The sequence below is a fragment of the Eriocheir sinensis genome, chromosome 2, assembly GCF_024679095.1.
Source record: "Eriocheir sinensis breed Jianghai 21 chromosome 2, ASM2467909v1, whole genome shotgun sequence".
Taxonomy (NCBI): Eukaryota; Metazoa; Arthropoda; class Malacostraca; order Decapoda; family Varunidae; genus Eriocheir; species Eriocheir sinensis.
In genome coordinates this window covers 3210029-3234494 of record NC_066510.1, presented here as the reverse complement: position 1 = coordinate 3234494, position 24466 = coordinate 3210029, and the positions used below count along the sequence as shown (strand labels likewise).

General features: G+C 44.3%; 1 protein-coding gene across 1 annotated transcript in view; it reads right to left on the bottom strand.

Moving 5' to 3' along the window:
* Positions 1-24466, bottom strand: part of LOC126998624 (uncharacterized) — an 83792-nt gene that overhangs the window by 4247 nt on the left and 55079 nt on the right. The window contains exons 6-7 of the mRNA XM_050860559.1: positions 4164-4306; positions 2154-2386 (exon numbers count right to left, since the gene is read on the bottom strand). Coding sequence (XP_050716516.1) covers positions 2154-2386; positions 4164-4306 — 376 coding nt within the window. The remainder of the gene's footprint in view (positions 1-2153; positions 2387-4163; positions 4307-24466) is intronic.

The following is a 24466-nucleotide window of genomic DNA, read 5'->3' as shown; positions in this document are numbered from 1 at the left end:
GCCGAGTTGCCTAAGACTACTCACATTCTGTCCTGATTACCACCTATCAACCCGGACACTGACGAAGCTCTCTAGAGTGGAGCCAGGTGGAGTTCAGGGAGGTAGCATGAGTCCAACAAGAATTCACCGCTATAAAACATTTGACCTGCGACACTAAAGATCTGAGGCCGACCAGCAGGCCCTATCAAGAAAGCCAAGGGGCACTATAGGTAAAGGTGATGTTGGGCGCATATGCCATAGCTGCGCGTTGCCGCGATGCTCATCTCCCCACTAAGCTCTTTCATGACTCTATCCATATATTTTTGTTTTTAAGGTACCACATTGCCAGTTCACCTCATTACCAAGCAACATGAACCACAGCAACATGGACACCTTGATTTACCTATTCGACAACCAACCGAGGCCTTTGAAGCTGAAGTGTGACCCAGACTTCCACATAACTAAACATGGGCTGGCCGAACAATTACTGAAACAAAAGGATTAAAGGCAGAGAAGGAGACGGAACCATTGATTCTCAACGAATTTTTGGCCATACGAAGCACGTGGAAGTAGCTCGAAGAGATAGGTATTTACACGAAATAACTCGAAGACTCATGAATGCAATACGATCCTCACTTCATACGATTAATCCAGGACCAATCTTTTAACATGCCCGGTGAGAATGAAGTCTCCCTATTCATGCCGAATGTCCAGTTATTCTGCTGAACCATATGCTTGCTGATTGAAATACGAAGCCCGTATTAGCGCAGTTCCAGATACAGTACTTGAATGTGTGAGAGCCACTGAATTAAGAGAGGATGATCAGGAATCCGTTAGGAAGGAAAGATCATCACAAGTAATACACCCCTTGCGCAAATCACACTGGTAATCAGAGAGATTAGAACATGACGGATGATAAAGAACTTTCTACTGAGGATTATTTCAAAAGCTTAGAATGACAAGAAAACAGAGCTTGAGGGTATTAGTTTGAAGGATTAGACAGGTCACTCTTCTTAGGCATAAGTTGTATATAGGCGGACTTCCACCAGGAAGGAAAGATAGATGAAAGACAAAGACGAAGAAATTTGACCAGGCAGGGTGTCAGCACGGAAGCACCGTTTTTAAGTTCTAGAGGAGTTACTCTATTGGGTTCATAAGCCTTCTGAGGATTCATATCAGAGAAGGGTATATAAAACATCATATTCAAGAATTTTGATAACAGGAATAATGAAGTCAGAAGGGGGATGAGTAAGAGGAATATGCCCTGAATTGTACAGAGTGGAATTTTTAGAGAAAGTTTGAGCGAAGAGTTCAGCTTTAGAGACATATTTGACATTTGTAGTGCTGTTAGGATTAAGGAGAGGTGGGAAAGATGAAGAAATAAAATTGTTAGAGATATTTCTGTCGAAATGCCAGAAGTCTCTGGAAGAAATAGTGCTGGCAAGATTTTGACAATTTCCATTGATGAGTCATTGGTATGTCATAGAATGATATTGCACGATTCTGGGAAAAAAATGTAAAGATCATGAGTAATAAAACTTCTAAGGCTCAGTTTGCCTTTCTATCTTTGATAACACGAAAACAAGCATGGTTGAACCAGGGCTTTTTAGTATGAGGAGTAGATAAAGAGCGTGGAATATGTGCCTCCATCCCAGAGACAATCTCCTCCACAATGCCGCGCTGGGCACACACAAAGTGGTCTCTTACCTGAAAGCAGTAATCATCCCATGGAAAATTAGTAAAGTACAACTTGAGGTCATCCTATCGATGCCCTCATGTCGTCTAGGGTTTAGAGTTCTGCATGTAAAGAAATTGCAACCCAGAGAGCAATCTATTGTGGTGTTCTTTAAACTTTTCTTATTGTAAGACAAAAGCATGTCCCATATGACATACTTTGAAACCTCTTCCAGGTATTAAGAGCTGTGGGTTTCTCTCCATCTGGTATCTCTTGATATATATTGCACTAAGGTAGCGACTCAAAGGGCAGTCTTGCAAACATGTACTGAGGCACAACTCTTAACTTGAGGATCATTACTAGTTGCTACGTGTCTCCCGCCTGCGTCGTGCGCGTCCCCCGTTGGTTTATTACTTTATGAATTTGCGAAGTGATCTGGTGAGAAGTGTTTCAAAATCCAGTTACGTATACTTGAAGATTAAACCCAAGTTCGTCGTACCTGATCAGATGGAGGCGTGTGTAGTCGTAGGCAAGCCTGGATGAACGCAAGTACTGAAGGAAGTGGTCAAGGAGAAAGTGGACGGCGCCTCCCTCTTCCAGCTCTTCGCTGTCGTGATGGACGGTAGAGCAGGGCAGCACGAAGCGGGTGTTGGCGTCCATGAGGCGTCGAGTCACCCACACCGTCGGGTCGTTCAGCTTGTCCTGGTCCCCCACGTCGTTAAGGTCCTCGATCTAGCAGCGCACAAATTCAGACTGATTCAGGTACGGATAAGGATAGCGTATTTAGCACGAATAAATGCAGATATATGTATTTCATTGTTCACGTTTAGATTCAGGTTTAGAGGCTCAGATAGCTTATTGACTATATTGCTACTTTTCAGACAAGGGTCTGCTAACACGCGTTTTAGTGTGCCACCATCTTTTCAAGATGAAGGACGAAGCGAAGAAAGCTGTTTTTGTCTATGACTATGCAATGAAGTAAGGAAAATAAAGCTAATACGTCGTCAGCGGCGGACTCTTCCTGTAAACAGCAGCAAACTTTTGAAGGGTACATTTTATTCCTTGTATGAAAACATGAAAGCTGATGGCGCCAAACTCTTCAACTCTTCCCGCATGTCATACCCAACCTTGCACGACCCTTTGACCGGAGCGCTTGTCAACTGTTTCCCGTCTGAAGGATGAAGTGTGACTGGCTTGAGGGCCTCTCAGCATTGTGCGTGCGACATCAGACGCTCGTGTGAGAGATCCCACTGCCACTATAATGAAAACTGATTGACGAGCTCGTGTTTGCATTGGCTCCCGCCGGTCCTTTCCTTCCCGCCGTTCTGCCACGCAGTCCCAACATCTATCTCTTCCTATCATATGTTAGCTATAGGTAATATATGAGAGGAAGAATAGGTGTTGGGACAGTGTGGCAAAGCGGCGGGGAGGAAAGGACCGGCGGGAGCCAACGCAAAAACGAGCTCGTCAATCTGGACGGCATCATGGACGCTGACGCTTGTGTGAAGGTCCTTCTGAACTGCACGTATTTCTAAAACGCCGCGACATTGAACGCACGGACGGAAGCACTCGCGTGAAAGGAGACACAGTTACGATACTATAATTCGGTACGATGGTTTAATGCATACGTTAGTATAATTTTTTTTTTACAGTATATTAGACAGGTCAAGGGTAAACCAAAATAATATTAATAAAAAAGCCCGCAACACTCTGCCGCAATAAAGAAAAAAAAATGGGGAAAAACAGAGGTCAGTCGAGAAGTGTTTTGACATCTGAGAGATTTTTTTTTTTTTTTTATCTGCAGTGTAAGGGAAATACAATTGAGCTTAGAAAATCATGACTCGTCAAAACTCAGTCTGCAGCGGCGGCATGACGCAGCCCGGCCCTCACAGCCCCAGTGTCTTCCCTTTGATCACAGCGGCGGCATGACATAGCCCGGCCCTCACAGCCCCAGCCAGTGTCTTCCTCTGATCACAGCGGCGGCATGATGCAGCCCGGCCCTCACAGCCCCACTTGTGTACTGGCTTACCGCTGTACCTTTGTGTGCAGTGTTTTTACTCTGTTCACATAAATATCGAAGATAAGTCCCGCCCACGCCAGGCCAGCCGGCGCCCGAAAGGTTTCACCTTTTCCTGCATCCACCAATCACATTCAGGCAGCTTGCGTTTGAGAGGCGTGTGCTGCTTGTAGACAGGTCAGTGATATCCACTAAATGAAGATAAAGATGGGTCTGATTTTCTTAGTCTTCGTGAACAGATGATATTGAAATCTCTCTCTCTCTCTCTCTCTCTCTCTCTCTCTCTCTCTCTCTCTCTCTCTCTCTCTCTCTCAAATATGTTTGCAGAATGAAATGAGTTGCTAAATAAATTGTCTAAAATGTTATACGAGATAATACGAATGAATACATGCGAGCCTTACGATCTGAAAATACAAACAGGTAAGAACACACACACACACACACACACACACACACACACACACACACACACACACACACACACACACACACCTGCAGTCCCGTCATCTCTTTCAAGCGGGCGGCGAGGGCAGCCATCTGAGGGTGAAGGTTTGGCGTGTACACCAGCAGGACGGCGGGCCGGGGGCTGGGGGCCACCTCGCGCCCTGTCACTGGCGTCGGCCTTTGTGGTTCACCTGTTTTACGGTGAGAGGCAGACCAAGGGGAGAAATCTTAAACAAGATCCCACAAGGCGCTGCTATGAATGGAAACATGTCGGAATGCTGGCTATTAAAAAAATAATTATAATGGCGATAAAGTATAAAATATATGTAAAGATGTTGATGTAGCAATGAAAGAGCCCATAAGCCCAGTTCTCTATAGTCAAGTGATACTTGCATACCGGAGGAGGGACCAAAATTGTTAGTGAGTGCCATTGGCCATTTTCAAATAGGTTCACGAAACAGGAGAGGAGGTCAACAATAAATATAAAGTTAGGTTTGCGGAAAGAAGGACACCCGAGTTTTAAACCCATAACCGAACCGAATTAATAAACATATCTATGACGAACTACTGGTGCAAGCTGAGCCCACGAAAAATATATCAGAAAGAGAATAAGATATGGATAAAATGCTTTTGATAAACATAGTAATGTTATGAACAGCAACCTGCCACTCACCTTGGAGAGAAGGTGTAGTCAGAGTATCCTGCCTGTCTAAGCATACGGTTCAGAAACTTGGCGCCTCATGAAATATTTAGAGATAAAGCTAAAACACACACAAAGTGGAATGGTAAAAAGAAATGCTGGGTATGGTATGGAAAAACAGTGAGGGAGCATCATGGATGAGAGAACAGACGAAGGTTAAAGATATTTTAATGATTATATATATATATATATATATATATATATATATATATATATATATATATATATATATATATATATATATATATATATATATATATATATATATATATATATATATATATATATATATATATATATATATATATATATATATATATATATATATATATACCGAGGGTATTAAAGGAATGTAGTGATGTACTCAGTGACCCACTAACCGACGTCTTTAAGATGTCGGTAAATACTGGTTATGTGCTCAGCCTATGGAAAGTAGCTAATGTGACGCCGATTTTCATAAAGGGGGACAGGTCAGCTGCTTCAAACTATCGCCCAATTAACTTAACATCGGTTATAGGCAAGACGCTGGAGTCCATAATAGCCAGGAACATTCGGGTGCATTTAGAGAAACATAGATTAATTCACGACTCGCAGCATGGGTTCACGAAAAGTAAGTCATGCCTCACCAATCTCCTGTCCTTCTACAAAAAAGCATTTGAGGCGGTAGACAGAGATGAAAATTATGATGTAATCTATCTTGATTTTTAGTAAAGCATTTGACCAAGTTCCTCACCAACGACTGTTGCTTAAATTACAGGCTCACGGAGTAGAGGGTAAAGTTTTGAACTGGGTCAAGGCGTGGCTTAACAACAGGAAGCAAAGAGTGCAAATCAATGGTAAAAGATCTGACTGGGGATGTGTTACGAGTGGGGTCCCACAAGGTTCGGTATTAGGTCCACTTTTGTTTATTATTTATATCAATGACTTAGATACAGGAATTAGTAGTGATGTCAGTAAGATGATACCAGATCGGTAGAGTAATTGAGTCGGATCAGGACGCTAGTATTCTCCAGGATGAACTAAACAGATTGTATGACTTGGCGGATAAATGGCAGGTGGAGTTCAATGTAGGGAAGTGCAGTATTCTGGGTGTAGGTAGGAGCAACCCCTCACATAACTATTGCTTAAATGACACTCTCATAGGCAGGTCTGGGTGCGAGAGGGATTTAGGGGTCTTAGTGAGCTCTAATCCCCGTCCAAGGGTACAATGCATTCAAGCTAGAAATCGAGCTAATAGGGTACTAGGATTTATTTCAAGGAGTGTAAGCAACAGAAGCGCCGAAGACTTCCTCAAACTATATTTAGCATTAGTTAGACCTCATCTTGACTGTGCGGTTCAGTTCTGGTCACCTTACTATAGAATGGATATTAAAATGTTAGAATCGGTGCAGAGGAGGATGACTAAGATGATTCAGGGGTTGAGAAACTTGCCATACGAGGAAAGACTCAAACAGTTAAACTTTCATTCTCTAGAAAGGCAAAGGGTGCGTGGAGACATGATCGAGGTTTATAAATGGATGAAGGGCTTTGATAAGGGGGATATTCATAAGGTTTTATTGGTAAGAGAAACGGGTAGGACACGAAGTAATGGGTTTAAACTTAATAAATTCAGATTCAACAGGGACATAGGCAAAAATTGGTTTACTAACAGAGTGGTGGATGAGTGGAATAGGCTTAGCAGTCATGTGGTGAGTGTCAATACGATTGTCACATTCAAAAATAGATTAGATAAATTCATGGACAGCGATATTAGGTGGGGTTGGATACACGGGAGCCTAGGTTCAAAGGAGCTGCCTTGTACAGGCCTACCGGCCTCTTGCAGACTCCTACGTTCTTATGTTCTTATATATGTTCTCTTTTGTCTCATCAACACCAGAGAGCAGTTCAGCATGCTCTCTAAAGACCGTTCCTCTCTCTTTCTACACCACACTACATTCACACGACACACACACCTTTTCCCAAAATTCAAAATTCAAAATGGCTAACGAAAATACTGCCTCGGAGTCCCCGCCTGGGGGGGGGGGGGACCATAAATTCCCCCAGGGAGGACTCCCTTTCTGGCTGCCGACTTGAGAGGTGTCCTAATAACTCCTCGAACCTCCTCCTTATCAATTTCTGCAACATTCGCGGTCTTCGTTCCAATTTTCATTCTGTGGAACACCATCTCTCCTCCTCTAAACCTCACCTTCTCTTCCTCACCGAAACACAGGTTTCTGGGGCTACTGACAGCAACCTCTACTCTGTTCCCTCCTACTATCTCTATCCTAAATTTAAATCCAAAGCTGGATGTTGCGCCTACGTGCGCAACGACATCACTTGCTCTCGTGCCCACGACCTTGACTCTTCTGAATTTTCCACCATCTGGCTAAGACTTCATTGACATTCTATTACTAAATGTGCTGTTTATCTCTCACCTAACTCTACTAAATATGTAAAATTCTTTGACTATTTGAACTCTAAAGTGGAGCACATCTCCATTCGCTGAAATCTCCATCTTGGGAGATTTCAATGTTCACCACCAGCTTTGGCTTTCATCCTCCTTCACTGACCAGCCTGGTGAACAAACCTACAACTTTGCTCTCCTCAATGACCTAGAGCAATTGGTTCAGCACCCTACTCGTATTCCCGACCGTCTTGGAGACAGGCCCAACATTCTAGACCTCTTCCTTATCTCTAATCCTTCTGCTTACTCTGTCAAACTGTTCTCTCCGTTGGGCTCCTCCGATCATAACCTTATTTCTGTATCCTGTCCTATCGCTCCTGTACATCCTATGGACCCGCCGAAGAGGCGATGCTTCTGGCATTTTGCTTCAGCTCGGTGAGGATGTACTTTTCCGATTTCCCGTGGAATGATTACTGCTTCCAGGAGAGAGACCCCTCTGTGTGTGCTCAGCGCATCACAGAGGTGACTGTCTCTGGAATGGAGGCATACATTCCACGCACTTTCTCTACTCCTCATGCTAAAAAGCCTTGGTTTAATCACGCTTGTTCTCGTGCTATAAAAGATAGAGAGGCAGCTCACAAAAAGATCCAGAGCCTTCAAACTCCCACTAACTTTGACCTTTACATTTCAGCCCGGAATCGTGCCAAATCTATTCTCCGACTTACCAAAACTTATTTTATTAATAGAAAATGTCAACACCTTGCTTCTTCTAATTCTTCCCGTGACTTCTGGCATCTAGCCAAAAATATCTCCTCCAATTTCACTTCTTCCTCTTTCCCAACTCTCCTTAACCCTGACGGCAGCACTGCCGTATCATCTGTCTCCAAGGCTGAACTCTTTGCTCAAACTTTCTGTAGGAACTCCACCCTGGACGATTCTGGGCATATTCCTCCTACTCATCCCCTCTCTGACTCCTTTATGCCTGTTATTAAGATTCTTCCAAATGATGTTTTCTATGCCCTCTTTGGCCTCAACTCTCAGAAGGCTTATGGACCTGATGGAGTGCCTCTTATTGTCCTTAAAAACTGTGCTTCTGTGCTGACACCCTGCCTGGTCAAACTCTTTCGTCTCTGCCTATCAACATCTATCTTTCCTTCCTGCTGGAAGTATGCCTTTGTACAGCCTGTGCCCAAGAAGGGTGACCGTTCCAATCCCTCAAACTACCGCCCAATAGCTTTACTTTCCTGTCTATCTAAAGCTTTTGAATCAGTCCTTAACCGGAAGATTCAAAAGTACCTTTCCACTTCTAACCTTCTATCTGATCGCCAGTATGGATTCCGCAAGGGGCGTTCTACTGGCGATCTTCTTGTTTTCTTAACTGACTCTTGGTCATCCTCTCTTAGCCGTTTCGGTGAAACTTTCTCTGTTGCGCTAGACATATCGAAAGCCTTCGATAGAGTCTGGCACCAGTCTTCGCTTTCTAAACTGCCCTCTTTCGGATTCTATCCCCCTCTCTGTTCCTTTATTTCCAGATTCCTTTCCGGCCGTTCTATCTCTGCGGTGGTAGACGATCACTGCTCATCCCCTAAATCTATCAACAGTGGCGTTCCACAGGGCTCTTTCCTATTACTCACTCTCTTCCTGCTATTCATCAATGATCTTCTTTCCATGACAAACTGTCCTTTCCATTCATACGCCAACGACTCAACTCTGCATTATTCAACTTCTTTCTGTAGAAGACCAACACATCAGGAAGTAAACGACTCCAGACTGGAGGCTGTAGAAGGCTTAACCTCAGACCTTGCTATAATTTTCGATTGGGGCAGAACGAACCTCGTGTCCTTCAGTGCCTCAAAAACTCAATTTATCCACCTGTCAACTCGACACAATCTTCCAAACACCTATCCCCTATTCTTCGACAACACTCAGCTGTCACCTTCTTCAACACTAAACATCCTCGGTCTATCCTTAACTCAAAATCTCAACTGGACACTTCATATCACCTCTCTTGCTAAATCAGCTTCCTCGAGGTTGGGCGTTCTGTATCGTCTCCGCCAGTTCTTCTCCCCCGCGCAGTTGCTATCCATATACAGGGGCCTTGTCCGCCCTCGTATGGAGTAAGGATCTCACGTGTGGGGGGGCTCCACTTACACAGCTCTTCTGGACAGAGTGGAGTCTAAGGTTCTTCGTCTCATCAGCTCTCCTCCTCCTACTGATAGTCTTCTACCTCTTAAATTCCGCCACGATGTTGCCTCTCTTTCTATCTTCTATCGATATTTCCACGCTGACTGCTCTTCTGAACTTGCTAACTGCATGCCTCCCTCCCTCCCGCGGCCCCGCTGCACACGACTTTCTACTCATGCTCATTCCTACACTGTCCAAACCCCTTATGCAAGAGTTAACCAGCATCTTCACTCTTTCATCCCTCACGCTGGTAAACTCTGGAACAATCTTCCTTCATCTGTATTTCCTCCTGCCTACGACTTGAACTCTTTCAAGAGGAGGGTATCAGGACACCTCTCCTTCCGAAATTGATCTTTCTTTCGGCCACCTCTTTTAATTCTTTTTGGGAGCAGCGAGTAGCGGGCTTTTTTTTTATTATTGTTTTTTTTGTGCCCTTGAGCTGCCTCCTTCGTTGTAATATATATATATATATATATATATATATATATATATATATATATATATATATATATATATATATATATATTTACATATACACATATACATATCTCATCACTTACTAAATCAGCTTCCTCGAGGCTGGGCGTTCTGTACCGTCTCCCCTGCACAGTTGCTGTCCATATACAGGGGCCTTGTCCGCCCTCGTATGGAGTATGCATCTCATGTGTGGGGGGGCTCCACTCACACAGCTCTTCTGGACAGAGTGGAGGCTAAGGCTCTTCGTCTCATCAGCTCTCCTCCTCATACTGATAGTCTTCTACCTCTTAAATTCCGCCGCCGCCGACTTTCTACTCATGCTCATCCCTATACTGTCCAAACCCCTTATGCAAGAGTTAACCAGCATCTTCACTCTTTCATCCCTCACGCTGGTAAACTCTGGAACAATCTTCCTTCATCTGTATTTCCTCCTGCCTACGACTTGAACTCTTTCAAGAGGAGGGTATCAGGACATCTCTCCTCTCGTATTTCATCTTGCTTTCGGCCACCTCTTTTGTTTCTTTTTTAGGAGCAGCGAGTAGCGGTCTTTTTTATTATTGTTTTCTTTTTTTGTATGCCCTTGAGCTGCCTGCTTTGTTGTAAAAAAACAAAAACATATCTATCTATTTATCTATCTATCTATCTATCTATCTATCTATATCTATATCTATATATATATATATATATATATATATATATATATATATATATATATATATATATATATATATATATATATATATATATATATATATATATATATATATATATATATATATATATATATATATATATATATATATATATATATATATATATATATATATATATATATATATATATATATATATATATATATATATATATATATATATATATATATATATATATATATATATATATATATATATATATATATATATATATATATATATATATATATATATATATATATATATATTTTTTTTTTTTTCTTCACAGCTAAGGAGACAGTTCAAGGGGGTAAAGCAAAAAAGAAAAAAAAGGCCCGCTACTCACTGTTCCCGAACAGAGGTTAAAGGAGTGTCCAAAAACAGAGGTCAATTTCTGGAGGAGAGGTGTCCTGATACCCTCCTCTTGAAAGAGTTCAAGTCGTAGGCAGGAGGAAATACAGATGAAGGAAGATTGTTCCAGAGTTTACCAGCGTGAGGGATGAAAGAGTGAAGATCCTGGTTGACTCTTGCATAAGGGGTTTGGACAGTATAAGGATGAGCATGAGTAGAAAGTCGTGTGCAGCGGGGCCGCGGGAGGATGGGAGGCATGCAGTTAGCAAGTTCAGAAGAGCAGTCAGCATGAAAATATTGATAGAAGATAGAAAGAGAGGCAACATGGCGGCGGAATTTGAGAGGTAGAAAACTATCCGTATGAGGAGGAGAGATGATGAGACGAAGAGCCTTTGACTCCACTCTGTCAAGGAGAGCTGTGTGAGTGGACCCCCCTAACACATGAGATGCATACTCCATACGAGGGGGGACAAGGCCCCTGTAAATGGACAGCAACTGTGCGGGGGAGAAGAACTGGCGGAGACGGTACAGAACGCCCAGCCTCGAGGAAGCTGATTTAATAAGAGATGAGATGTGAAGTTTCCAGTTGAGATTTTGAGTTAAGGATAGACCGAGGATGTTTAGTGTTGAGGAAGGTGATAGCTGAGTGTTGTCAAAGAATAGGGGATAGTTGTTTGGAAGATTGTGTCGAGTGGATAGGTGGAGAAACTGTGTTTTTGAGGCGTTAAAGGACACCAGGTTCCTCTTGCCCCAATCGGAAATAATAGTAAGGGCTGAGGCTAAGCGTTCTGTTGCCTCCAGCCTTGAGTCGGTAAGTTCCTGTAGGGTGGGTCTTCTATTAAAAGAAGCTGAGTAATGCAGAGTGGAATCATCGGCATAGGAATGGATAGGACAGTTCGTTTTGGAAAGAAGATCATCAATGAACAACAGAAAGAAAGTGGGAGATAGGACAGAATCCTGTGGGACACCACTGTTAATATGTTTAGGGGAAGAATAATGACCGTCTACCACAGCAGAAGTAGAACGGTCAGAAAGGAAACTGGAGATAAAGGTACAGAGAGAAGGATAGAAACCGTAGGAGGGTAGTTTGGAAAACAAAGATTTGTGCCAGACCCTATCAAAAGCTTTTGATATGTCCAGCACAATAGCAAAGGTTTCACTGAAACGGCTAAGAGAGGATGACCAAGAGTCAGTTAGGAAGGCAAGGAGATCACCAGTAGAACGCCCCTTGCGGAACCCATACTGGCGATCAGACAGAAGGTCAGAAGTGGAAAGGTGCTTTTGAATCTTCCGGTTAAGGATTGATTCAAAAGCTTTAGATAGACAAGAAAGTAAAGCTATAGGACGGTAGTTTGAGGGATTGGAGCTGTCACCCTTCTTAGGCACAGACTGTATGAGGGCATACTTCCATCAGGAAGGAAAGGTAGATGTTGACAGGCAGAGGCGAAAGAGTTTGACCAGGCAGGGTGACAGCATGGAGGCACAGTTTTTAAGGACAATAGGAGACACTCCATCAGGTCCATAAGCCTTCTGAGGATTGAGGCCAGAGAGGGCATAGAAAACATCATTTGAATAATCTTTATAACAGGCATAAAAGAGTCAGAGGGGGGATGAGTAGGAGGAATATGCCCAGAATCGTCCAGAGTCGAGTTTTTAGAAAAAAAGTTTGAGAAAAGAATTGAGCATTAGAGATAGATGAGACGGCAGTGTTGCCGTCAGGACTGAGGAGTGGAGGGAAAGATGAAGAAGTGAAGCTGGAGGAGATATTTTTGGCTAGATGCCAGAAGTCACGGGAAGAGTTAGAGAAAGCAAGGTTTTGGCATTTTCTGTTAATGAAAGAGTTTTTGGTTAGTCGGAGAATAGATTTGGCACGATTCCGGGCAGAAATGTAAAGTTCATAATTAACATTAGTTTGAAGGCTCTGGTACCTTTTGTGAGCTGCCTCTCTATCATTAACAGGACGAGAACAAGCGTGATTAAACCAAGGTTTTTTAGCGTGAGGAGTAGAGAAAGTACGTGGAATGTATGGCTTCATTCCAGAGACAATCACCTCACCCCTCCAGAGGGGTCTGTATCCTGGAAGCAATAATCATTCCACGGGAAATCGGAAAAATATATCCTCAGGTCGTCCCACCGAGCTGAAGCAAAATGCCAGAAGCATCGCCTCTTCGGTGGTTCCAGTGGGTGTACAGGAGCGATAGGACAGGATGCAGAAATATGATTGTGATCGGAGGAGCCCAACGGAGAGAACAATTTGACAGAGTAAGCAGAAGGGTTTGAGGTAAGGAAGAGGTCTAGAATGTTGGGCCTGTCTCCAAGACGGTCGGGAATACGTGTAGGGTGCTGGACCAACTGCTTTAGATCGTTGAGGATAGCAAAGGTCGAGGCTTGTTCACCAGGCTGGTCAGTGAAAGAGGATGAAAGCCAAAGCTGGTGGTGAACATTGAAATCTCCTAGGATGGAGATTTCAGCGAAGGGAGAGTGGGTCAAGATGTGCTCCACTTTAGCGTTCAAATAGTCAAAGAATTTTACATAGTTAGTAGAGTTAGGTGAGAGATAAACAGCACAGATGTATTTAGTAATAGAATGACAATGAAGTCTTAGCCATATGTTGGAAAATTCTGAAGAATCAAGGTTGTGGGCACGAGAGCAAGTGATGTCATTTCGCACGTAGGGGCAACATCCAGCTTTGGATTGAAATTTAGTATAGAGAAAATAGGAGGGAACAGAGTAGAGATTGCTGTCAGTAGCCTCAGAAACCTGTGTTTCGGTGAGGAAGAGAAGGTGAGGTTTAGAGGAGGAGAGATGGTGTTCCACATAATGAAAATTAGAACGAAGACCGCGAATGTTGCAGAAATTGAGAAGAAAGAGGTTCGAGGAGTTATCAAGACACCTCTCGGGTCGGCATCCAGAAGGGGAGTCCACCCTTGGGGAATTTATGGTCCCCCCCTCCCCCCCCAAGGATGGGACTCCGAGGCATGATGTAGGTGCGCCATTTTGAAATTTGAATTTTGGGAAAAGGTGTATATGTTGTGTGAATGTAGTGTGGTGTGGATAGAGAGAGGATCTGTCGTTAGAGAGAATGCTGAACTACTCTCCGGTGTTGGTGAGACAATGGGGAAACGGTTAGTGAGGACATGGGAAGGGTCTTTGGAGGGCTTCAGCTCCCCTCTCACCTCCCATATATATACCTCACCGGGAGTGGCTTGCTCCCGTTCGGTAGAGTTCTTCCTACCTACTCCAGCAAAATATATATATATATATATATATATATATATATATATATATATATATATATATATATATATATATATATATATATATATATATTTATTTATTTATTTATTTATTTTTACGTTGCTGCCTATTGCGCCGGTAGGCATCTTCCCGGTGGGGCCTGATGGTCGGCCCAAGGCTTCTTCCAGGTGGGGCCTGATGGTCGGCCCAACCCGTTCTGGCGCAGGCGAGTGTTTATAGTGGCGCCATCTTGCATTGGCTCATGCTGCCCCCCGAAACTCGTTCTTGATTCGCTTGGACAGCTTCCTCTAGAGTCCGGGTTGATGGGTGGTCTTTAGGACAGCATGTGGGTAGTTTTAAGCCACTCGGCGGTGACTGAAAAATCCGAGGTGGTACGTGGGGATTTGAACCCGCGTCGTCCATCACGCGGTGAATGTGGGCCCAGTACGCTACCAGTTCAGACACCGCCATATATATATATATATATATATATATATATATATATATATATATATATATATATATATATATATATATATATATATATATATATATATATATATATATATATATATATATATATATATATATATATATATATATATATATATATATATATATATATATATATATATATATATATATATATGTGTGTGTGTGTGTGTATATATATATATATATATATATATATATATATATATATATATATATATATATATATATATATATATATATATATATATATATATATATATATATATATATATATATATATATATATATATATATATATATATATATATATATATATATATATATATATATATATATATATATATATATATATATATATATATATATATATATATATATATATATATATATATATATATATATATATATATATATATATGAGTGTAAAGGTGGTAAGGAAACCCAGGCTGGATCAGGAACACTTTGTATTCTCTAACGTTTTGACCGCAAGGTCTTCTTCAGAGAGTGACAGACAATTCAGGAGAGGCTGTATCTGTATCCTCCTCCTCCCCAACATCCTCCTCTTCCTCTCCCTCTTCTTCTCCTCCTCCTCCTCCTCTTCCTCCTCCTCCTCTCCATCTTCCACCTCTTTCACAATTTCTCCTCGTTCTTCACAGCATGTCCCTCCCCTCCCTTCCCGCTCTCCTCTCCCCCCTTCATCCACCCGTTCTTCTGACCCCTCTCCTGGTCGCCGGGTGCTTGTCATTGGTGACAGTCAGGTTCGTTATGTTGACAGGTATTTTTGCTCCAAGGATAAGAACATTACGAGGGTGTGTTTCCCAGGGGCAGGGGATGGGCCATATATCAGACAGGGTTGAGGCGTGTATGGCAAGTGAGGGATCGAACCCCATTGTCTTTCTCAGCTGTGGCGGAAACGACGTTTCCCGTGTGCAAAGCGAGGACCTTTTCCGGCGTTTTAGGGAACTGTTAGGTAGGATAAGAAATGCTGGTGGGTCGCCAGTAGTGTGTGGCGTCCTGCCAAGGAGGGGCGTTGGCGATGGATGGCTATCGAGGGCGATAGCAGTGAACAGCAGACTTGCTGAGCACTGTGAGCGCAATGGGTGGCTGTTCATCGACAATTGGGACCTCTTCTTTGGCAACGACGCCCTCTACGCCCGTGACGGGATACACTTGACGTTCAAGGGTGTTGAGGGTCTCTCAGACTCCCTTGAGCGAGCACTTGGTACCCTGAGTGATTTTTTAGTATAGGCGAGGTGGGGAGGAGTAATGGGAACAATAGGAGGAGTAATGGGAGAGGACATCTAGCTAATAATACAACCAGGCAGCTTAGAATTAATTATAGGGGAGTAACAGAGGGCGGGCTAAGAATCTTCTATACTAACAGCAGGAGCCTCAGAAACAAGATAGACTTACTAAGGGGTGAAGCTTGTTCAGAAAATTTTGACATAATAGCGATCACTGAGACATGGACAGACACTGCCAATAGAAATTTTAGATCGGAATTTGAAATTATCAGATGTTTTACAAAGACAGAAGGGGCAGAAAGGAAGGTGGAGTTGCGCTATATGTTAAAGACACACTTAAATGTTTAGTCAAAACTAACATGGATTCAGAATCGGTTTGGGTGAACGTTTACAAACGGAAAGAAAAACTAACTCTAGGAGTTCTGTACAGGCCACCCAACCTAAACAGGCAGGACACAAGTATATTACTACAGGAGATTGACAGGGCGAGTAGGAGTAAAAATGTCTGCGTAATGGGGGACTTTAATTATAGGAATATAGACTGGGAAGACCTAGTGGGTGACCTGGAAGCCGAGGATTTTCTTGAAGTTATACATGATAACTTCCTTAAGCAGGTAGTTACTGAGCCTACCAGAGGGGATAACATATTAGACTTAGTTCTAACTAATAATGGAAACTTGTTACATGAGCTGGAGGTGGGCGGAGAGTTAGGAAATAGTGACCACAGAACGGTTCGTTTTAGCTTAGACTGGGCGATAACCCGCGAACCAAACCCAGTGTTAATGCCAGATTTTAGAAGAGCAAATTACGAGGGGCTTCGAAGACATCTTGAAGAGATAAACTGGGATAATTTAGGGATACATGAGGGCCAGAACTGCGGATTGGAGAGCCAGGAGAACCAGGTAGAAATGTCTTACAATAATTTAGTTAGAGTAATAGTAGAGGGGCAAGGACAGCATATACCACAGCGAACACTTAGAAAAGAAAACAATGACCCCAAGTGGATGACTCGTGGACTAAAACACGAGATAGGGTTAAAGAAGAGAATTTATCAGAAAATAAAGAATGGTGAGACACATCTCAGGGGCCGGTATGTCTAACTATCTAGATTAGTGAAGAAAAACACCAGCATAGCAAAAAGGAATTATGAGATCAAAGTAGAAAATGAGGCGAAAAGTAATCTTAAGGGCTTCTTTCAGATGTATAGAACAAAAACACGGGAGAAAATTGGACCGCTGAAAACAAACACAGGGGAGCTAGTAGAAAATTACGAAAATATGAGCACATTGTTGAACGACTACTTCCTTTCAGTAGGACTGGAGTAGGTAGGAAGACACCTACCGAACGGGCGCAAGCCACTCCCGGTGAGGTATATATGGGAGGTGAGAAGGGAGCTGAAGTCCTCCAAAGACCCTTCCCATGTCTTCACTAACCGTTTCCCTATTGTCTCACCAACACCGGAGAGTAGTTCAGCATGCTCTCTAAAGACAGATCCTCTCTTTATCCACACCACACTACATTCACACAACATATACACCTTTTCCCAAAATTAAAATTTCAAAATGGCGCACATACACCAAGCCTCGGAGTCCCCGCCTGGGGGGGGACCACAAATTCCCCCAGGGAGGACTCCCCTTCTGGCTGCCGACCCGAGAGGTGTCTTGATAACTCCTCGAACCTCTTTCTTCTCAATTTCTGCAACATTCGCGGTCTTCGCTCTAATTTTCATTCTGTGGAACATCATCTCTCCTCCTCTAAGCCTCACCTTCTCTTCCTTACCGAAACACAGGTTTCTGAGGCTATTGACAGCAATCTCTACTCTGTTCCCTCCTACTATCTCTATTCTAAATTCCAATCCAAAGCTGGATGTTGCGCCTACGTGCGCAACGACATCACTTGCTCTCGTGCCCATGACCTTGACTCTTCTGAATTTTCCACCATCTGGCTAAGACTTCATTGTCATTCTATTACTAAATACATCTGTGCTGTTTATCTCTCACCTAACTCTACCAACTATGTAAAATTCTTTGACTATTTGAATTCTTAAGTGGATCACATCTTGACCCACTCTCCCTTCGCTGAAATCTCCATCCTAGGGGATTTCAATGTTCACCACCAGCTTTGGCTTTCATCCTCTTTCACTGACCATCCTGGTGAACAAGCCTCCAACTTTGCTATCCTCAACGACCTAGAGCAGTTGGTCCAGCACCCTACACGTATTCCCGACCGTCTTGGAGATCGGCCCAACATTCTAGACCTCTTCCTTACCTCAAACCCTTCTGCTTATTCTGTCAAACTGTTCTCTCCGTTGGGCTCCTCCGATCACAATCTTATTTTTGCATCCTGTCCTATCGCTCCTGTACACCCTCTGGACCCACCGAAGAGGCGATGCTTCTGGCATTTTGCTTCAGCTCGGTGGGACGACCTGAGGATGTACTTTTCCGATTTCCCGTGGAATGATTATTGCTTCCAGGATAGAGACCCCTCTGTGTGTGCTCAGCGCATCACAGAGGTGATTGTCTCTGGAATGGAGGCATACATTCCTCGTTGTTTCTCTACTCCTCAGGATAAAAAGCCTTGGTTTAATCACGCTTGTTCTCGTCCTGTTAATGATAGAGAGGTAGCTCACAAAAGGTACCAGAACCTTCAAACTAATGCTAATTATGAACTTTACATTTCTGCCCGAAATCGTGCCAAATCTATTCTCCGACTAACCAAAAATTCTTTCATTAATAGAAAATGTCAAAACCTTGCTTTCTCTAACTCTTCCCGTGACTTCTGGCATCTAGCCAAAAACATCTCCTCCAACTTCACTTCTTCATCTTTCCCTCCACTCCTCAGTCCTGACGGCAACACTGCCGTCTCATCTATCTCTAAGGCTGAACTCTTCTCTCAAACTTTTTCTAAAAACTCCACTCTGGACGATTCTGGGCATATTCCTCCTACTCATCCCCCCTCTGACTCCTTTATGCCTGTTATTAAGATTCTTCAAAATGATGTTTTCTATGCCCTCTCTGGCCTCAATCCTCAGAAGGCTTATGGACCTGATGGAGTGCCTCCTATTGTCCTTAAAAACTGTGCCTCCGTGCTGTCACCCTGCCTGGTCAAACACTTTCGCCTCTGCCTGTCAACATCTACCTTTCCTTCTTGCTGGAAGTATGCCTTCATACAGCCTGTGCCTAATAAGGGTGACCGCTCCAATCCCTCAAATTACCGTCCTATAGCTTTACTTTCTTGTCTATCTAAAGCTTTTGAATGAATCCTTAACCGGAAGATTCAAAAGCACCTTTCCACTTCTGACCTTTTATCTGATCGCCAGTAAGGGTTCCGGAAGGGGCGTTCTACTGGTGATCTCCTAGCCTTCTTAACTGACTCTTGGTCATCCTCTCTTAGCCGTTTCGGTGAAACTTTTGCTATTGCGCTGGACATATCAAAAGCTTTTGATAGGGTCTGGCACAAATCTTTGCTTTCTAAACTACCCTCCTACGGTTTCTATCCTTCTCTCTGTACCTTTATCTCCAGTTTCCTTTCTAACCGTTCTATTTCTGCCGTGGTAGACGGTCACTGTTCTTCCCCTAAATCTATTAACAGTGGTGTCCCACAGGGTTCTGTCCTATCTCCCACTCTTTTTCTGTTGTTCATTGATGATCTTCTTTCCAAAACGAACTGTCCTATCCATTCCTACGCCGATGATTCCACTCTGCATTAGTCAACTTCTTTTAATAGAAGACCCACCCTTCAGGAACTTAACGACTCAAGGCTGGAGGCTGCAGAACGCTTAGCCTCAGCCCTTACTATTATTTCCGATTGGGGCAAGAAGAACCTGGTGTCCTTCAACGCCTCAAAAACACAGTTTCTCCACCTATCCACTCGACACAATCTTCCAAACAACTATCCCCTATTCTTTGACAACACCCAGCTATCACCTTCCTCAACACTAAACATCCTCGGTCTATCCTTAACTCAAAATCTCAACTGGAAACTTCATATCTCATCTCTTACTAAATCAGCTTCCTCGAGGCTGGGCGTTCTGTACCGTCTTCGCCAGTTCTTCTCCCCTGCACGGTTGCTGTCCATATACAGGGGCCTTGTCCGCCCTCGTATGGAGTATGCATCTCATGTGTGGGGGGGCTCCACTCACACAGCTCTTCTGGACAGAGTGGAGGCTAAGGCTCTTCGTCTCATCAGCTCTCCTCCTCATACTGATAGTCTTCTACCTCTTAAATTCCGCCGCAATGTTGCCTCGCTTTCTATCTTCTATCGATATTTCCACGCTGACTGCTCTTCTGAACTTGCTAACTGCATGCCTCCCACCCTCCCGCGGCCCCGCTGCACTCGACTTTCTACTCATGCTCATCCCTATACTGTCCAAACCCCTTATGCAAGAGTTAACCAGCATCTTCACTCTTTCTTCCCTCACGCTGGTAAACTCTAGAACAATCTTCCTTCATCTGTATTTCCTCCTGCCTACGACTTGAACTCTTTCAAGAGGAGGGTATCAGGACACCTCTCCTCCTGTATTTGATCTTCCTTTCGGCCACCTCTTTTGTTTTACTTTAGGAGCAGCGAGTAGCGGGCTTGTTTTTTTATTATTGTTTTTTTTTTTTTTGTGTGTGTGTGCCCTTGAGCTGCCTCCTTTGTTGTAAAAAAAAAAAAAAATTCACACAAGAGGATCGAACGACTATTCCGGAAAGGGTTCAGGTGTACGAGGGCGGGGATGGCGATAAATTGACGGATATAATCATTACCAGGCAAGTAGTTCAGGATGAGATAGATAAGCTTAAGAGGAATAAGTCGCCAGGTCCTGACGGGATATTTCCAAGGGTATTAAAGGAATTAGGTTATGTACTCAGTGGCCCACTAACCGACATCTTTAAGATATCGGTAAATACTGGCTATGTGCCCAGCTTATGGAAAGTAGCTAATATGACGCCGATTTTCAAAAAGGGGGACAGGTCGGCTGCTTCAAACTATCGCCCAATTAGCTTAACATCGGTTATAGGCAAGATGCTGGAGTCCATAATAGCCAGGAACATTCGGGAGCATCTAGAGAAACACAGCTTAATTCATGACTCGCAGCATGGGTTCACGAAAGGTAGGTCATGCCTCACTAATCTCTTGTCCTTCTACAGTAAAGTATTTGAGGCGGTAGACAGATGAAAATTATGATGTAATCTATCTTGATTTTAGTAAAGCGTTTGACAAAGTTCCTCACCAGCGACTGTTGCTTAAATTACAGGCTCACGGTGTAGAGGGTAAGGTTTTGAACTGGGTCAAGACGTGTCTTAGCAATAGGAAGCAAAGAGTGCACATCAATGGTAAAAGATCTGACTGGGGATGTGTTACGAGTGGGGTCCCACAAGGTTCGGTATTAGGTCCACTCTTGTTAATTATTTATATCAATGATTTAGATACAGGAATTAGTAGTGATATCAGTAAGTTTGCAGATGATACCAAGATCGGTAGAGTAATTGAGTCGGATCAGGACGCTAGTATTCAGGATGAACTAAATAGATTGTATGACTGGGCGGATAAATGGCAGATGGAGTTCAATGTAGGGAAGTGCAGTATTCTGAGTGTAGGTAGGAACAACCCCTCTCACAACTATTGCTTAAATGGCACTCTCATAAGCAGGTCTGGGTGCGAGAGAGATTTAGGGGTCTTAGTGTGCTCTGATCTCCGTCCAAGGGCACAATGCATTCAAGCTTGAAATCGAGCAAATAGGGTACTGGGATTTATTTCAAGGAGCGTAAGCAAACAGAAGCGCCGAAGTCTTCCTCAAACTATATTTAGCATTAGTTAGACCTCATCTTGACTATGCGGTTCAGTTCTGGTCACCTTACTATAGAATGGATATCAAAATGTTAGAATCAGTGCAGAGGAGGATGACTAAGATGATTCAGGGGTTGAGAAACTTGCCATACGAGGAAAGACTCAGACAGTTAAACTTGCATTCTCTAGAAAGGCGAAGGGTGCGTGGATACATGATCGAGGTTTATAAATGGATGAAGGGCTTTAATAAGGGAGCTATTCATAAGGTTTTGTTGGTAAGAGAACCGGGTAGGACACGAAGTAACGGGTTTAAACTGGATAAATTCAGATTCAACAGGGACATAGGCAAAAATTGGTTTACCAACAGGGTTGTGGATGAGTGGAATAGGCTTAGCAGTCATGTGGTGAGTGCCAATACAATTGTCACATTAAAAAATAGATTAGATAAATTCATGGACAGCGATACTAGGTGGGGTTAGATACACGGGAGCTTAGGGTCAAAGGAACTGCCTTGTATAGGCCTACCGGCCTCCTGCAGATTCCAACGTTCTTATGTTCTTATACCCCCTTGAGGCGACTCATCTCGCTGGACGTCTGGCAGGCGCGCGCGCTGATTGGTCCATGAGGATGAGGCTGGCGGCAGAGCGGGCGAGGCTTACGAATCCTTCTCTGTGATTGGTGGTTTCCCTCGTTGCTATTAATGCAGCCTCGACTACCTTCCTCTTCCTCTTTTCAAATCCCTTATGTAAAACTGTTGCTCTTTCCCAACTTGGTAAGTGTCCGTGTTTATGCAGAACGAGAGAGTTTGTGGTTCGGTGGAAACGCATGTCGCTTTTGTGCTCCCTTATTCTTCTAACCAATCCTTTTTGGTGCGTTCGAGTTTGAGGGCCAAGAATACAAGCAGCATCGTGGCCTAGCTATGGGGTCCCTCCTCAGTGCAGTGATGGCTTCCCTTTTTATGGAAATGTTAGAGAAAGACGACTTTGTGCGCATCATGGGAGAAATTCTAATTGGTCCCGTTATGTGGACGACGTTCTAGTGGTGATACCAGAAAGTGTAAATGTTGAAAACAAGCTAAGAAGACTAAACAGAGTAAACACGTTCATACAATTAACAGTAGAACTAGAAGTGGACAATAAAATACCGTTTCTCGACACAGTGATACACCGAAATCAAAGCAGTGCAAAGTTCTCAGTACATAGGAAGCCCACTAACAAAGACGATTTTATTCACTACCTATCTGCACACAGCGAAAAAAACGAAAACAGGAGTGGCAATCGGTTTCTTCCTAAGGGCGCTTAGAATCTGTGATAACGAGTTCCTTGATGACGAGATAATCTACGTAACAGAGACATTCCGTAAACTTCTGTATCCCTTGGGTGTTATAAAGAAACTAAAAAAACAAGGCTAAAATGATATATGAAAGAAAAAGTGAAGAAAAAAAAAAGAAACAAGTGGGGAATACTTAGTTGTTCCGTACGCAAAAGGAGCGGAAGCAATAACAAAGATGTTGGCTGCAAAGATGTTGGAGCACAAAAGCGACATGCGTTTCCACCGAACCACAAACTCTCTCGTTCTGCATAGGGATAAACACGGACACTTGCCAAGTTGGGAAAGAACAACGGTTTTACATAAGGGGTTTGAAAAGAGGAAGAGGAAGGTAGTCGAGGCTGCATTAATAGCGACGAGGGAAACCACCAATCACAGAGAAGGATTCGTAAGCTTCGCCCGCTCTGCCGCCAGCCTCATCCTCATGGACCAATTAGCGCGTGCGCCTGCCAGACGTCATCCTCGCTTAGGGCCCCACCGCGGCAGTCAAGTCGATCGGTCGGCTGCTCGCCCGTGCACCGCTACGGGTGTCTGCTGGGCGCCTGCCCAGAGAGCCCGTGCCTCCGTCGCTGCTCGCCGGCTGTTACCCGTGGCTGTGGGGGCGGCGGAGGCGTCCCGCAACGAGCTTGCATTGCTCGCCCACACGAGCGGGCTGCTCCTGAGCCAGAGCTCGGAGGGCCCGTTCCTCCGTCGCTGCCCCCCGGTTTATACCCGTGGTTGAGGCGGCGACGGAAGGGCTCCCCCACCCGCCGCACGCCCGCGGCGGGTTCCCCTCTGCGACGGGCCGTCCACAGTGACAAAGGCCCGTTCCCCCTTTTTAGGGGGTAAACCTAAAACGAACGAACGAACGAACGAACGAACGAACGGTATGACAGTGGACCGCCAGCACTCCTCGGGCGAGCGGCCGGGGGGTCCTTCTGCTGCGGCGTGGTTGACCCGCTTGGTCATCCTCGCTTAGGGCCCCACCGCGGCAGTCAAGTCGATCGGTCGGCTGCTCGCCCGTGCACCGCTACGGGTGTCTGCTGGGCGCCTGCCCAGAGAGCCCGTGCCTCCGTCGCTGCTCGCCGGCTGTTACCCGTGGCTGTGGCGGCGGCGGAGGCGTCCCGCAACGAGCTTGCATTGCTCGCCCACACGAGCGGGCTGCTCCTGAGCCAGAGCTCGGAGGGCCCGTTCCTCCGTCGCTGCCCCCCGGTTTATACCCGTGGCTGAGGCGGCGACGGAAGGGCTCCCCCACCCGCCGCACGCCCGCGGCGGGTTCCCCTCTGCGACGGGCCGTCCACAGTGACAAAGGCCCGTTCCCCCTTTTTAGGGGGTAAACCTAGAAGAAGAAGAAAGAAGACGGTATGACACAGTGGACCGCCAGCACTCCTCGGGCGAGCGGCCGGGGGGTCCTTCTGCTGCGGCGTGGTTGACCCGCTTGGTCATCCTCGCTTAGGGCCCCACCACGGCAGTCAAGTCGATCGGTCGGTTGCTCGCCCGTGCACCGC